This window comes from Cryptomeria japonica, chromosome 10, assembly GCF_030272615.1.
Source record: "Cryptomeria japonica chromosome 10, Sugi_1.0, whole genome shotgun sequence".
Classification (NCBI taxonomy): Eukaryota; Viridiplantae; Streptophyta; class Pinopsida; order Cupressales; family Cupressaceae; genus Cryptomeria; species Cryptomeria japonica.
The window spans coordinates 535,485,339-535,498,140 of record NC_081414.1 but is presented as its reverse complement, the minus strand read 5'-3'; the positions used below and the strand labels follow the sequence as shown (position 1 = coordinate 535,498,140).

General features: G+C 38.4%; 1 protein-coding gene across 1 annotated transcript; it reads right to left on the bottom strand.

The window, feature by feature from the left end:
• Positions 1-9,397: 9,397 nt before the first annotated feature.
• LOC131060847 (uncharacterized) lies at positions 9,398-9,790 on the bottom strand. Its single transcript, XM_057994264.2, has one exon. It carries the CDS (start codon positions 9,788-9,790, stop codon positions 9,398-9,400), a length of 393 nt encoding a protein of 130 aa, XP_057850247.2.
• Positions 9,791-12,802: the final 3,012 nt, after the last annotated feature.

The following is a 12,802-nucleotide window of genomic DNA, read 5'->3' as shown; positions in this document are numbered from 1 at the left end:
TACTAATCAATTGATGCAAACAAGGAACATACATGTTACAATTTGGATGTGACACTTCACTATGTTTATCACACCCCATACTATCCTTATTTATCAAACTGAAAACCTCCGCATTCTCAACATCCCATTCATGGAAAAGAATGCATACCTCTGGCTGAAGCAAATCCTCAGCTAACTCTTTCTCTTTCAGGCTTACATCTACCTGAAACACTTCCATTTGTGGTCTGAAAAAGTCATCATATAACCCATGCCTCTTGTCTTCATCATGAAGTAATTTTTTACAACACATGTTACTGCTGTTGGGAAATACATCAACATTACAAATTTGTTCCGCACAAGGGGAAACTTCATCATTCTCATCAATGAAATCAGCACCATGGATATTTGTATCAAAAGCAAAGAACTCCAAATCCGGTTGAAGCATACTATGAACATTCACATCCTCATCATGGTACTTGAAATTCTAAAAGCTTTCAAATGTGGGTTCATTTAAATATGAAAATAAAATATTATCAACACTGTCACATACATTCTTATCTTCAAAAACACTTTCATTTTCAGATTCATAACTAAAGTACATAACTTGGTCTTCTATTATATCATCTTCACAAGATGAATAATAAGAATTCTCATAACCATTTTCAGCTACATGACTGGCATTCATTTGCTGATCAAAAGAAAGTGAAACACTTGTGCCAAGATCGTTCTCATTCTGAAATTGATCTTCATTGTTCATTTGCATACCTTCAAGGTGCTGGGAATAGAACTCATTGTTCTCATAATCAACAACACCACTCCATTATGAAACACATTCATCATTGGGTATACTTGCACTGAACACATTATCAACATCATTCACAATTTCATTTTCAGATTTATCAGACTTAACCAAAATCTGATTTTATTGCACAACTTCACTTACATAATCAACAACATTTGGTGATCTTTCAGTATTTGGTATTTGAACATCAAATACATCAGCAACATTCAAAGATAGATGGTCATCATTTCCATAATTTTTCATTATTGTTAACCTTAGGAGATGCATGATTAACTTGATAATTTGTAGTCACATAGTCAGCATAACCGACATATAAATCAAATGGTACATATCCCTTGTATATATCAATCTCCGTATCAACATTATCACAACATTGCACACTAATCATTCCATCATCACTGTGAGAGGAGACCAACATTAACAACAGAGGATATTGACTCTCATTCAAATCTGAAGGATATGCGTCAACAAAACTTTTCAGAACTGCAGAGCTTGATGCACCTAGATAAGGAATGATTGGTTGAGCTTCACATGGTATTTCACCATTGAAGACATTTTGATAATAAACTACAGCAAACACAGATCTCTTGGCTATCCCAAATTTCAAATTATTTTTGATGTCCCTAGCTGTGTTAAAAGCTTCATACAAGGTTTTAGGTTCTTTGTTTCTCAATAGGAAACCCATCTTCTTACCAAAAGCACTCATATAAATATCCAGACATACCATATCATCAAACTTATACTTTCTGGAAATTTTAGTCAATGCTTGTGAAAATATGATGTTAAATGTGGGTACCAGTTCATCTTCCTTGATTTGTATATAAGTGAATTCTTTCAACAAGTCATAATCACTCACCTTCTCATCGAATTCATCCATGAAATCTGAAATCAATTCTTCCCATGAGGTAATAGAATTCACTAGCAAAAAAGAAAATCAATCTCTTGCATCTTCTTTCAATGACTGAACAAACAAATTCATGCATATATCTTCTTGATAAATTTCAAATTCTCTTATCAAATCTGAAACTCTTTTCATGTGTTGACATGCTAATTCTGATTTTTTCCCACTGAATATAGGCAAATACTTTCTGATTTCTATAGGTATGGGATTTGGGTAACCCAAAATACCTTCAAATTTTAGAGCAGCATAATACTTCATAATGAAACTTTTCTTATTATATGGTTGTGACACTTCACCAGGCATGGTTCTATGTGGAAATACACAAGGTTGAAAAACTTCACTGCTCATTTTTTCCTACTCCCACAAATGATTATACAATCTGGAATAAAAAACTTCAAGCACATATCCTCATACTTATCTATTCATAACACTACTTGACATAAAGTTCTTCCACATTTGCATACTATAGAGGATAACATACACTGAATATTTTAGCACCATAGATATGCAAATCAATTTTGTGATCCTCTCTTTCCCTCTTTACTAGTGTTGTTCACTAAATGGGAAAACTATTTTACACATTCAGAATTTTAGAACAAAGATCTTTGCATTTGAAACCTCTAAAAATACCTGGAGATTTGCAGCTATAAGACTTGTAGATCTGAAGATTTACTTCACCTTTAGCATGGTCTTTTATCACAGAGTCGCCACCTCTTGCACAAAGGATATTTTGAATAGCAGAACCATTCAATCACAAATTTAATTCTCTTTACTCCTTCGATCTTGCTACAATAAACATTCTTCCAAGTTGTTTAATACTGATATGAACCATAGAGTCGCCACCCAATAAGGAATTGGGGAAAAGTTCGTATACAGCTGCAAGAGCTTCCTACAACTTTGAACAAATACAATTTACTGTTACCTTTCATAAAATATAGCATGAAACTCATGGATACTTGCAGATCCAGAACAAGGAACACTTTCTAACTCATAAATTCACTTTCACACTTTGTGCATTCACAATGGACAGATTGGCTGGATATGAAATTGATAGAACGAAGGATACATTCAACTTTTGACCTCATCAATCAAACATTCAAATCCATTAATTTCCCAGCAAAGTCGCCATTTTTGTTGTTCACCAAAAGTGATAACCCAAGAACACCTGCAATTGATCTATGAAGTAGCCAATTCAATCTGTGAAGAACCTCAGGGCTTGGATAGCATGACAAGGATATGAATCCTTCTACTCTTCAGGCTCTGCAAAACCTAGGTGGGTATACCTTTTATGCATTTAATCAGATCTATTACACACAATACTGCATCAATCAAAATCAGATGGATCTCAAAAGGTTGAAAAACTAAGAGGTAACTGCAGATGGGCTAGATCCACACTTGCAACTCAACATTTTTTGAATCATGAGATGGAGGGACACTTCCACATAACATAAAATATAAAAAGATATTCTGATTTCGGATTTTTAAATGGTGTTCTGACAAACTTTCAATATTTCAAGAGACTGGTGCTTATCCAGGCCACAAAGTCATGCATAAAACTGGAAGAGAAATCTCAGATGCAAGTTCTTTTCAACATTAAATTTTCATGTATCAATGCCTTACATTAATACAATTCTCTGCTCTATCACAAAACTATATATATATTCAAAATCATTAATGCTGAGTTTTAGGATTTCAATCCTTCCTTGAAGGATACCCAAAAAACAAACATTACACTCTTAGAGGAATCTAAAATAGACAACTCAAATTATCTTTGATAATATGAAATCATATGAATTTGAGTACATTTCGGAGACAATTTCATGGAAACTCACACATGCCTTGCATATGTGTGAACCTGCAAACTGAAACTAAACCTACAGTAAAGACAACCCTGAAATCATAGAAGAACACATTGTCATTTGCACAAATAATCATCACTAGAACCTGCAATTTCGAATTTCTCCCTTGGAGAAAATCTCTCCAAAACTGGAACCGTCAAAAAATGAGAAGAATTGGGAATAAGAAAGAGAGGGAAGAAAATTAAATCTGCATTTGAAATTTGCCAAGTAGCAGCGCTCTAATTGAATTTCACTCTCATGGAAATTGCTCTCTAAATATCCCACATTTGTCAAAATTAACTACTTGACCGGATTCCTCATTCCGAGAGCTTTCCGGCAATATATGACACTTCATATTTTGGCCAAAAATGAGACCGTGGGCGAATTAATCCTCAAAATGTGCACATCATTTAAATTTTTTGAATTTTAATATAGGTGAAACTATATCTTTTATTGATTTTAATTTTGCTTTTTGCTCTGGTTGTGCTTTGACGCCTTGCCACGTGGTAGGATCTGATTGGTTGATGGGGTCTACTAGGCGCCACCTGGGATGACACCTCATCACTCTACCACGTGTCAGCTTGCTTGTCGTCCACCTAGGCACCACCTCTATGCCACGTCATCGCCACTAGACTGCCACCTCACCGAGACTCACCTTCTGGACCGCTGATTGGACCTACCACTTGTGCGCCACCTGGCTTTCGCCATTTCACGGCTTTTATCCGGCGTGCATCTCCACTCCACGAAATTGCACGAGCCCTCGATCTTCATCAAACTTGCGTGTTCTTTAACCTTGCATTTTTGCCATTTCGCTGTTTCACGGACCTTAACCGGTGAGCAACTTTCATTCGCAAAACAACGCAGACCATCTGATCTCTCAAAACATGCACGATCTTTACCTCTTTTCACCATTTTGCAGGGTGTAACTTGCGTGCATCTTCGGCTCGCGAAATCATGCGCTTCGTCGGATCCTCTACAACCTGCTCACTGGTTAAGCTGACCCTTCTCTGCAAAATTTGCCTATTTGCCTTGGGAAGCATGCTTGCGTGGAGTCCACCTGGTTGTCGCTCAGTCACCTCCTCTGTTGCCTTGAGATCCGCGCCCGCACGTGGGCCCATCTTGGGTGTCCATAGGCACCGTTCGTGAAAGCCCAAAGGCTTTGATATTATAGATGTGTAAGGATTTGCATTTAAATACCACAAAGTTACCCTCCACAGTGAATGTGGGATAATGCATTATACCTGGGAATGTATTTTTGAAGCTTTCTCTCTGAGTTTTAATGGCGGCCATCCTATTTTTATTTTAATATCTTGGGGTTTAACTCCTTTTCCATATGCCACACGTGTGAGGAGGTTGATCTACAACCATTAACTACATTAGCTCGAAGATTTTTTACCACGCAGGGAATAATGGCTATGAGCTTGCCAATACATTTGTTGAAGGTTTCTTAATGCCCCTCCACCACGTGACCATTGGAAGCTTCTTGCAGTTCTTTATACAATCTCCACACCTTCTCTAATACCATGTTGCAGCAGGGAAAGAGGATATGGCATTAATTTGCAGTTGCTTGATGTTTACGAAATAAAATGCCCACTCCACATTCGAAACACCATGCCTGTCAAAAACCACGCAGAGGGTAGAATGGATGCTGCTGGTCATTAATCACACTGTTGGAGCTTCACGTGGGGGGATGCTATGCTGGCATTTACCTTGCTTTGCAAACTCTAAACACCACGTGAGCCTGGAGAGATATGGGGGCATGTGAAAGAGGAGCCACCGCTGGAGCTACTATTGCCTCCTCACCATGCTACACAGAGGATGACTGTTGTTTGCACTAAATCTCCAAAACTCCACGCAAAGGGATGGGGCTGCATTACATTCATTTGGTTTAGTTTTGTTGATTTCCACACACCCACGTGAGGGAGGAGAGACTACAAGAATTGTGATTGTTTGAATTTTTTTACTGCTCCCTTTTCCCAAACCATGCACAACAAGGAGAATGGGGAGACCACGTGGAAATTTTAGCTTTGATCTACCATTGCATTTTGCTGATGCTTCTTCCATTATACTCAAACCACTCCACACACCTCCCTCCTTTCACTATTTGCCAATGATTTAGGAATAACAACCAAGCATGCTGGCTTCCCACCTATTTTGAGGTCAAAACCTCCTTTTCCACACTAGGACAAAGAAAATTATCCCTTACAACAAAGGAGGAAAAATTATGTAATACAAATTCATGATGTACCAAACCCCAAAATCGGTTTTTTTGATGGTGGAATGCTTTTAAAGAACTTTTCTTTGAAATTTGGTATTACTCCTTTGTCCATTATGTTGGTTGCCTGTGAAATACCTTACTCTCTATGCTCTTCCTTTATTCTTATATCATATGACATATGATTGAATATAGCGATTTGAATCTTGCTTAAAAGTCACATAAAGCAGCAAGTCGAGTCGGGCCCCAAATTGGGTCTGACTAAAAAAAAAATTTGTTTTCATACAATTGATCCCTGGAATGCTTTAGACATCTTAAAATTACCTCTGGAAATGATCAACATCGTTTTTGGATCATTAAATTGAAATTTGCAACTTTCAGGCGCCTGCACCACATTTTCGCATTTAATCGTGAAGATGTAATTTTCAAACCTGTCAAAACACCTTTCTGGACCTCGCCATCTGACATCCGTGTACTCTGATATACAAGGATGAATTGTACCAAACGGTTTCTCAAGATGTGTCCTGAGCGAAGAGATATTAATTGGCAAAAATGACCAACTGGCTTTGTCGACACTGCGGATCTGACGAAGTCAATGTTCTGGCAACACATGACGCCTTTGTCAAAAATATCAAACGACCTCCGTAGACTCTCAAATTTGGAACTTAGGTACCTTAAAGTACATATTAAAACTTGGAAATCTCAGTTTGATCACAAGACTGATAGGATGGAAAAGATGCACTCACAAAAATGGCTACATTAACTGATGTAACAATGGAAGTGCGGATAACTGAAAATGATAGCTAAATGAATCCTTTTGAAAACCGATCAAACGGATTGACTGAGGCTTGAAATTTAAAACGTAGCTCATCATTTATACTAGCATTAACCCGGAACAAATTTTCTGACATGACGCTTACGGTAGCAACTTTTACACTTATGTGAAACAGGGCTCCGACTAGCTGTCGAAACAGGGACTTGCCAAAACACACAAATTGCAAATGGATTTGGCTTTGAAAACTGAGCAAGTGGATTTGTTAGGACTTGAGAATTTGCAGATTGACTCAAATTTATGCATAAAATTGAATCCATTTTGAATTTCTCCATGATGATCAAGAGGGCAAAATATGTAATCGCTCGAAATAGGCTACTCAATAAAATCGGCATTGTGCCTAAAATGCTCTTTCAGCTCACCCCTCAAAATGGGTACCTCATAAACTTATCCAAACTGAATTATGAAAGTTGCACATTATTGAATAGGCTAAATGAAAGGTGTAGGACATGAATCCCGAGCCTTACCCTCTGAAAATCAACCGGCTCCATTTTGCCCTGTCGCAAACTAGGCCCTTCAAACTAACTCATTTAGGTACTTTTCTGACATGTAGAGGAAAATTTCGAATTGGGCCTCTAAACTTGACTCAAATTTAATGAGTCCCAACATGACTCTTGATGTTTGGTTTTATATTTAGTAATGTTTATTTTAATGTATTTAATTTATTGGCCTTGAGTATTTAATTATTTCATATTTTAAGTTTGTTTATTTTGTGTGATTTTAATATTTATTTGGTATTTATTGCTTAATATTTATTTAATATTTGTGATTTAATCCTTTATTGGTATTTGATTATTGGTATTTGATTATTTAAGTAAATAGCTGCAGAGGGGAAACACCCTTGTATTAATCAAAATAAGAGAATACAAGGCCTGATTCAGTGAGAGCGGTAGGGGGAAAGAACTAGGAAGAAAACCTCCTACCCTAGCTCTATTCCTTATCCACAAAAAATGAGAAATGGAGGTTGGATGAGTACAAAACATCGGTCGACAACCTCTGGAAGTAGATAACAGAGGCCTTTAAACAAAAAAGACCATAATCAGAACAAAGAAACTAGAGAGAGAGGTGACAACCAGAATCAATGAGAGTCTTTAGAGTCATCATCCATAGTAACATGAGCCGCATCTAGGATTATAGGGAATTCAGTGCCACAGGTCGAGTGAGCCGCCGATTCTGCCTTCTCCCTAGGGAGTCGGTAGTCGTTTGGGAACCACTCCTTGCCAAGCCCAAACCCCCAGTCATTACCATCAACCAAATCTCCATTCTCCAGAATACCAAATCCTATGCACCCACTAACTCTTCATCACAAAGAAACTTTTCCCTCCATTCCAACGTGAAGCCGTTTGAATGCCTGCCGTCTTAAACAGAAATTCAATATTCCTGGTAATGGTAGGCTAGGTTTCTTGGAGAGCATCAAAGTCCAAAGAGTTCACAATCACTAACTTCCTCACCTCTGCCTCGTTGTCCAAGGACATATAGGAATTTTGGCGAAGCGGTATTGTCAGGTTGGTATCAATATTGTCCAACACAAAATCAATTTCCCCCAGTAGGTGTTGTTTAAACACCATTTGAGTTAAAAGCTTTGCTCTCTGCTTGCTAGTCCCCATGTATATCACCATTGCAAAGAAAAAGGCTGAGATATGGGCATTGGCTCTGTACCTATGATAAGCCATAAGGAATTCCTTCCTCAGTATCCTTTTAAGGCTATGAAGAATAAGAGGGTGTCGAGAGTAGAGGACCTCCTGCAGACGTTTGTCAGTGATTTCGCCCAGGAAGGCCATCTATTGACAAGTAGCTTCAAGGAGAATTGGGGTCTCCATAGCAAGTCACTGAGTGAAGAATGCAAATGTTTGATGGAAAAATGAGGACATTCCATTGTTAAATAGAAAGTCATCAAACCAGGGGATACAAGCACGAGGCAAGTAGTTCATGCCAATTGAATACACACACAGGTGAAATGATAGTGTCCAAACATCTTCTGAGCCAAATCTCATCAACTTAATGTCGACCGACTTTATCCATCAAGTAATTAGAAGCAAATCCTAAAAGAATCTAGTCATAACTAGATACTAATTAAAAGTACACTTATGTCCAATTGCCACGGGGCCCAAACCGGCACAGACCAATAATGACGGTAGTGAGCCACGTCTCGGTGATAAGAAGAAACCTTAATAGGTGAACAAATAAATCAGTCGATCAATCCATTGGGAGCCATGAAAATTAGGTAAAGTAATAATAAAGCGGCAACCGGGGAGGCAATGCACTAGTTTGCACCACATTCGGTGGTTTAAACAGAGAAAATCTCAACCGAAAGGAGAAAGGAGAACACAACCGGCAAGTAACTCAATTGAAGAGCACGACCATTAATGAGATAGTCAGGATTCCATATCAACTGGTGGAAGCAATACTACCAGTTAGCACCGTCACCGACCCACCAATCAGAGAAACATCAGCTGGAAGGAGATGACAATCGGTTGAGACCACTATCAACAAACTCAACCAGAGAGCACCATCACTGGCAAGATAATCGGGCCATATCAACCGGTGGAAGTTCAATTGGGGTAACAAACTAGTCAGAAAGACCCAATCAGAGTGCCAAGGGGGGGTCACTAATGACTATTGCTATTTTAGAGAGTCTGTCAGCCTCTCCATTACCTTCCTTATAGATGTGGCTAATCCAAAATTCATCAAAGGTGGCTAGCAACACTAAAATCGGTTGAAGCCACTGGTTAAGGCACCAACTAGGGATGTTGTTACAGTGGACCGCATTAACCACATTTAATGAGTCTCCCTCTAAATGAATTCTCTGCACCCCAAGCTCCTTCCCTAGCTACAGTCCTCTTAAAGCCGCTCTGAATTCAACTTCATTGTTAGTGGCAACTCCAATCTTTTCAGAGATTTCTTTTATACAGATACCATCGGAGTTCCTCAATATACACCTAATACCACTTTGACCCGAGTTTCCTGCAGAAGCACTATCAAAGTTTACCTTGCACGACCCAGGCTCTAGCACTTCCCATTCAACACCCACTCTTGGATTGAGCTGATCCACTGGGGTTCCCTTGCCAAAAAGCAGTGAAATGAGCAGATTTGGAAGTGCCAGCTTAATCTTCCAATCCCTTTTCGTATACATATTTTTCTTTAATGATTTGGATTGAGGAGCCACATTCAAGAGCTCAGTCAGGTGGTTCTCGATTTTCCCACATAGAGACATTAAGCTCATCTCTTTACCCTGGAAAATTCTACGATTCCTTTCTTTCCAAATTTACCAAATCAGAAGAGATGGTAAAATATAAAGTAAATCAACAAAAATAGCCTATCCTACCGATTTAGGCCATTGCAAAAACCACTCATCCAACCCTGATGGGAACGGGCCAAAGATTCTCAATTTTCTCATGAAATGCCACAAACAATGGCTGGAGAACTTGCAGTGGAGTAGTAGATGATCCACTTTCTCTTCTTGCTCTTGACATATAATGCATCTGTTGGGTCCATTGATACCCATTGAATAGAGCCTTTCTTTAGTTAGAGTCTTTTTTTGACAAGCCAACCAGGCAAATGAGCTTGCTTTGGGAAGGAGATGTCGGTGCCAAAAAAGATTAACAAGCCAATCTTTTTTGTCTATAGCCGCTTCTTTTAATTTGTAACCAAAACATACTTTGTATAAACCATCAGAGGAATTGCACCACCTAATAATGTCCTTTTTCAAGGGAAGGGAAAATAATCTTTTTGTTGAGAATGTTGGCAAACAAGTCTTTCTGATGCTGATCCAAGTCCAAGGGATCCAAGCAGTTCCATTTCCACTTAGCAATGCCATTTTTTGGATAGGATAACCATAATCACAGATATTGTGACCCAGAGGCAACAAGTTTCTACCATAATAGGTTGCAGAGAAGGATTGAGATATAAGGCAACTTCACCAGCCCAAGAATCAATCCAAAAGGAGGCATCCCTTCCATTCCTGACATCCCAGGTAACCTAATCACTTATGATTTCCCTGCTATCCACAATAAAATTCCAGATGGCCGAACCTCTGGGGGGTTGTTTATAGTGAGAATCCTTTTTGGCTCCAGGGAGTCCAAATATTTATGTTTTAGAAGCCTTGCCCATTTTTGTTTACCACCACTACAAATTTCCCGAACCAATATTGCACCCATAGCTAAATTCATAATCGAGATTTGTCGAATGCCAGCACCCCTTGCCTTTTTTGGTTGGCAGATCTTTTTCCAAGCTACCAGAGGAAATTTCCCTTTGTCATCCAAACCATTCCAAAAGAAATTTCTCATTATAGAGATGAATTCATCTTCTATTGCTATCGGTAATCTCAGACAAGCCATGGAAAAAACTGGTAGCGTAGAGAGGACCAATTTTATCATAGTGAGTTTCCCAGCAGAGGATCACCACTTGCCCTTCCAAATTGCAAGCTTGGATTTGCACTTATCAATAAGATGCTTCCAATAGTAAGTTCTGTTACTGCCAATGAAGAGGGGGGTTCCAAAAAATTTCCTTGGGAAGTTTGCAACTCTGAGATTAAGAATCCTTGATAAGACTCCTTGCAAGTTAATCGGAGTGTTGACAAAAAACACTTTAGATTTGTGCCAATTGATTTTCTGCCCGGAATCCATACAGTAATCATCGAGGCATGATTTAATTATTCTTGCCTCTCTCCTACAAGACAAGCCAAATAGAATGGTATCATCAACAAATTGCAAGTGAGTCATTTTTTCAATCCTTGTTGCCATATTGACTCCAATCCATCGATCATCTTGTTGAAGAGCTCTTATTGATTGACCTAAGGCTTCAACCATTATGGTAAACAAAAATGCTGACATTGGATCACCTTGTCGTATTCCTCTTGTCGAGGAAAAGAAGCCATGAGATGAGCCATTAACCAAAACGAAGAATTTGGGGGATGATAAACAACTTGTGACCCATTTGATCCATTCCTTGCAAAAACCAAATTTATTTAGTACATCAATTAAGAAACCCCTGTCCACCATATCATAAGCTTTCAGAATATCCAATTTTAAAATCATGCATGGATCCTTGGTTTTCTTGGCTGTGTGAAGCATTTCATGGGAAATGATATGCCTTCCACAATGGATCTTCTAGGGGTAAATCCAGTTTGTTCATATGATATGATGTGTTTAATGAAGGGCTTCAATCTGTTGGCTATGATCTTTGTTACAATATTATAAACCATGTTGCATAAAGAAATGGGCCTAAAATCACTCATTTGTTGAGGGTTTGGCTTTTTCAGGATTAAAGTAAAAAAGGTGTGATTAATAGCACCTAACATAGTCATTTTCTTTCTTGATTCTTCTACTATAGGATGTAGATCTCGAGCGATGATATCCCAGAATTGTTGGAAGAAAGCTGCAGGGAAGCCATCAGAACTAGGAGTCTTATCAGGATTCAGCTGGAAGGTAATTTTTCTTACTTCATCAATTGAAATAGGATTAAAGAGAGCTTTATTTTGACTATGAGATATTATGGATGGGATTGATTTGAGAATTCTGGCTCTTGCTTCATTATCAATTTGGTGACCACCATTCATTAAAGATTCAAAGAATCTTACAATTTCTTGTGCAATGTCCTCATAGTTCCTGATAGTGATTCCATCCAGTCTCATAATCTCCGATATTCTGTTTCTATTGCGAATGGCAATGGCCGATCTGTGGAAGAATTTGGTGTTTCTGTCACCTTCCTTAAGCCATAACTCCCTTGATTTTTGACGCCAATGGATTTCCTCACATCGAAGGATTTCATTTAGATCATATTTGAGAGTATTTTCTTTGTTAAATAAATCCTCATTCATTCCTGAAGTAATAACAGAATTGGTTATTTCTTCCAACTCAACCTTAATTCTTAATTTCTCCATATGAATATTCTTGAAATGACTCCTATTGCATTCTTTGATCTTAACCTTAATATACTTGAGCTTCTTATTGAGTATGAATAATTTTGAATTGTTCCCTAGAACCGGTTCATTCCACCAAACAGATATAAGATCATATAGCTCAGGCACTTTGAACCACATTTTCTCAAACCGGAAAGGAGTGCCTCCCTCCACTTGTCCCATGGCGACCTCCAGACAGATCGGGTAGTGATCTGATCCAATAAGCAGGAGAATCAATGAATCTTATGCTATATTTTTTCCTAGCCAATCACGAGTAACAAGAAACCGATCTAGCCATTCAACAATATTGATGCCCTTGACATTCCAATATAAGAG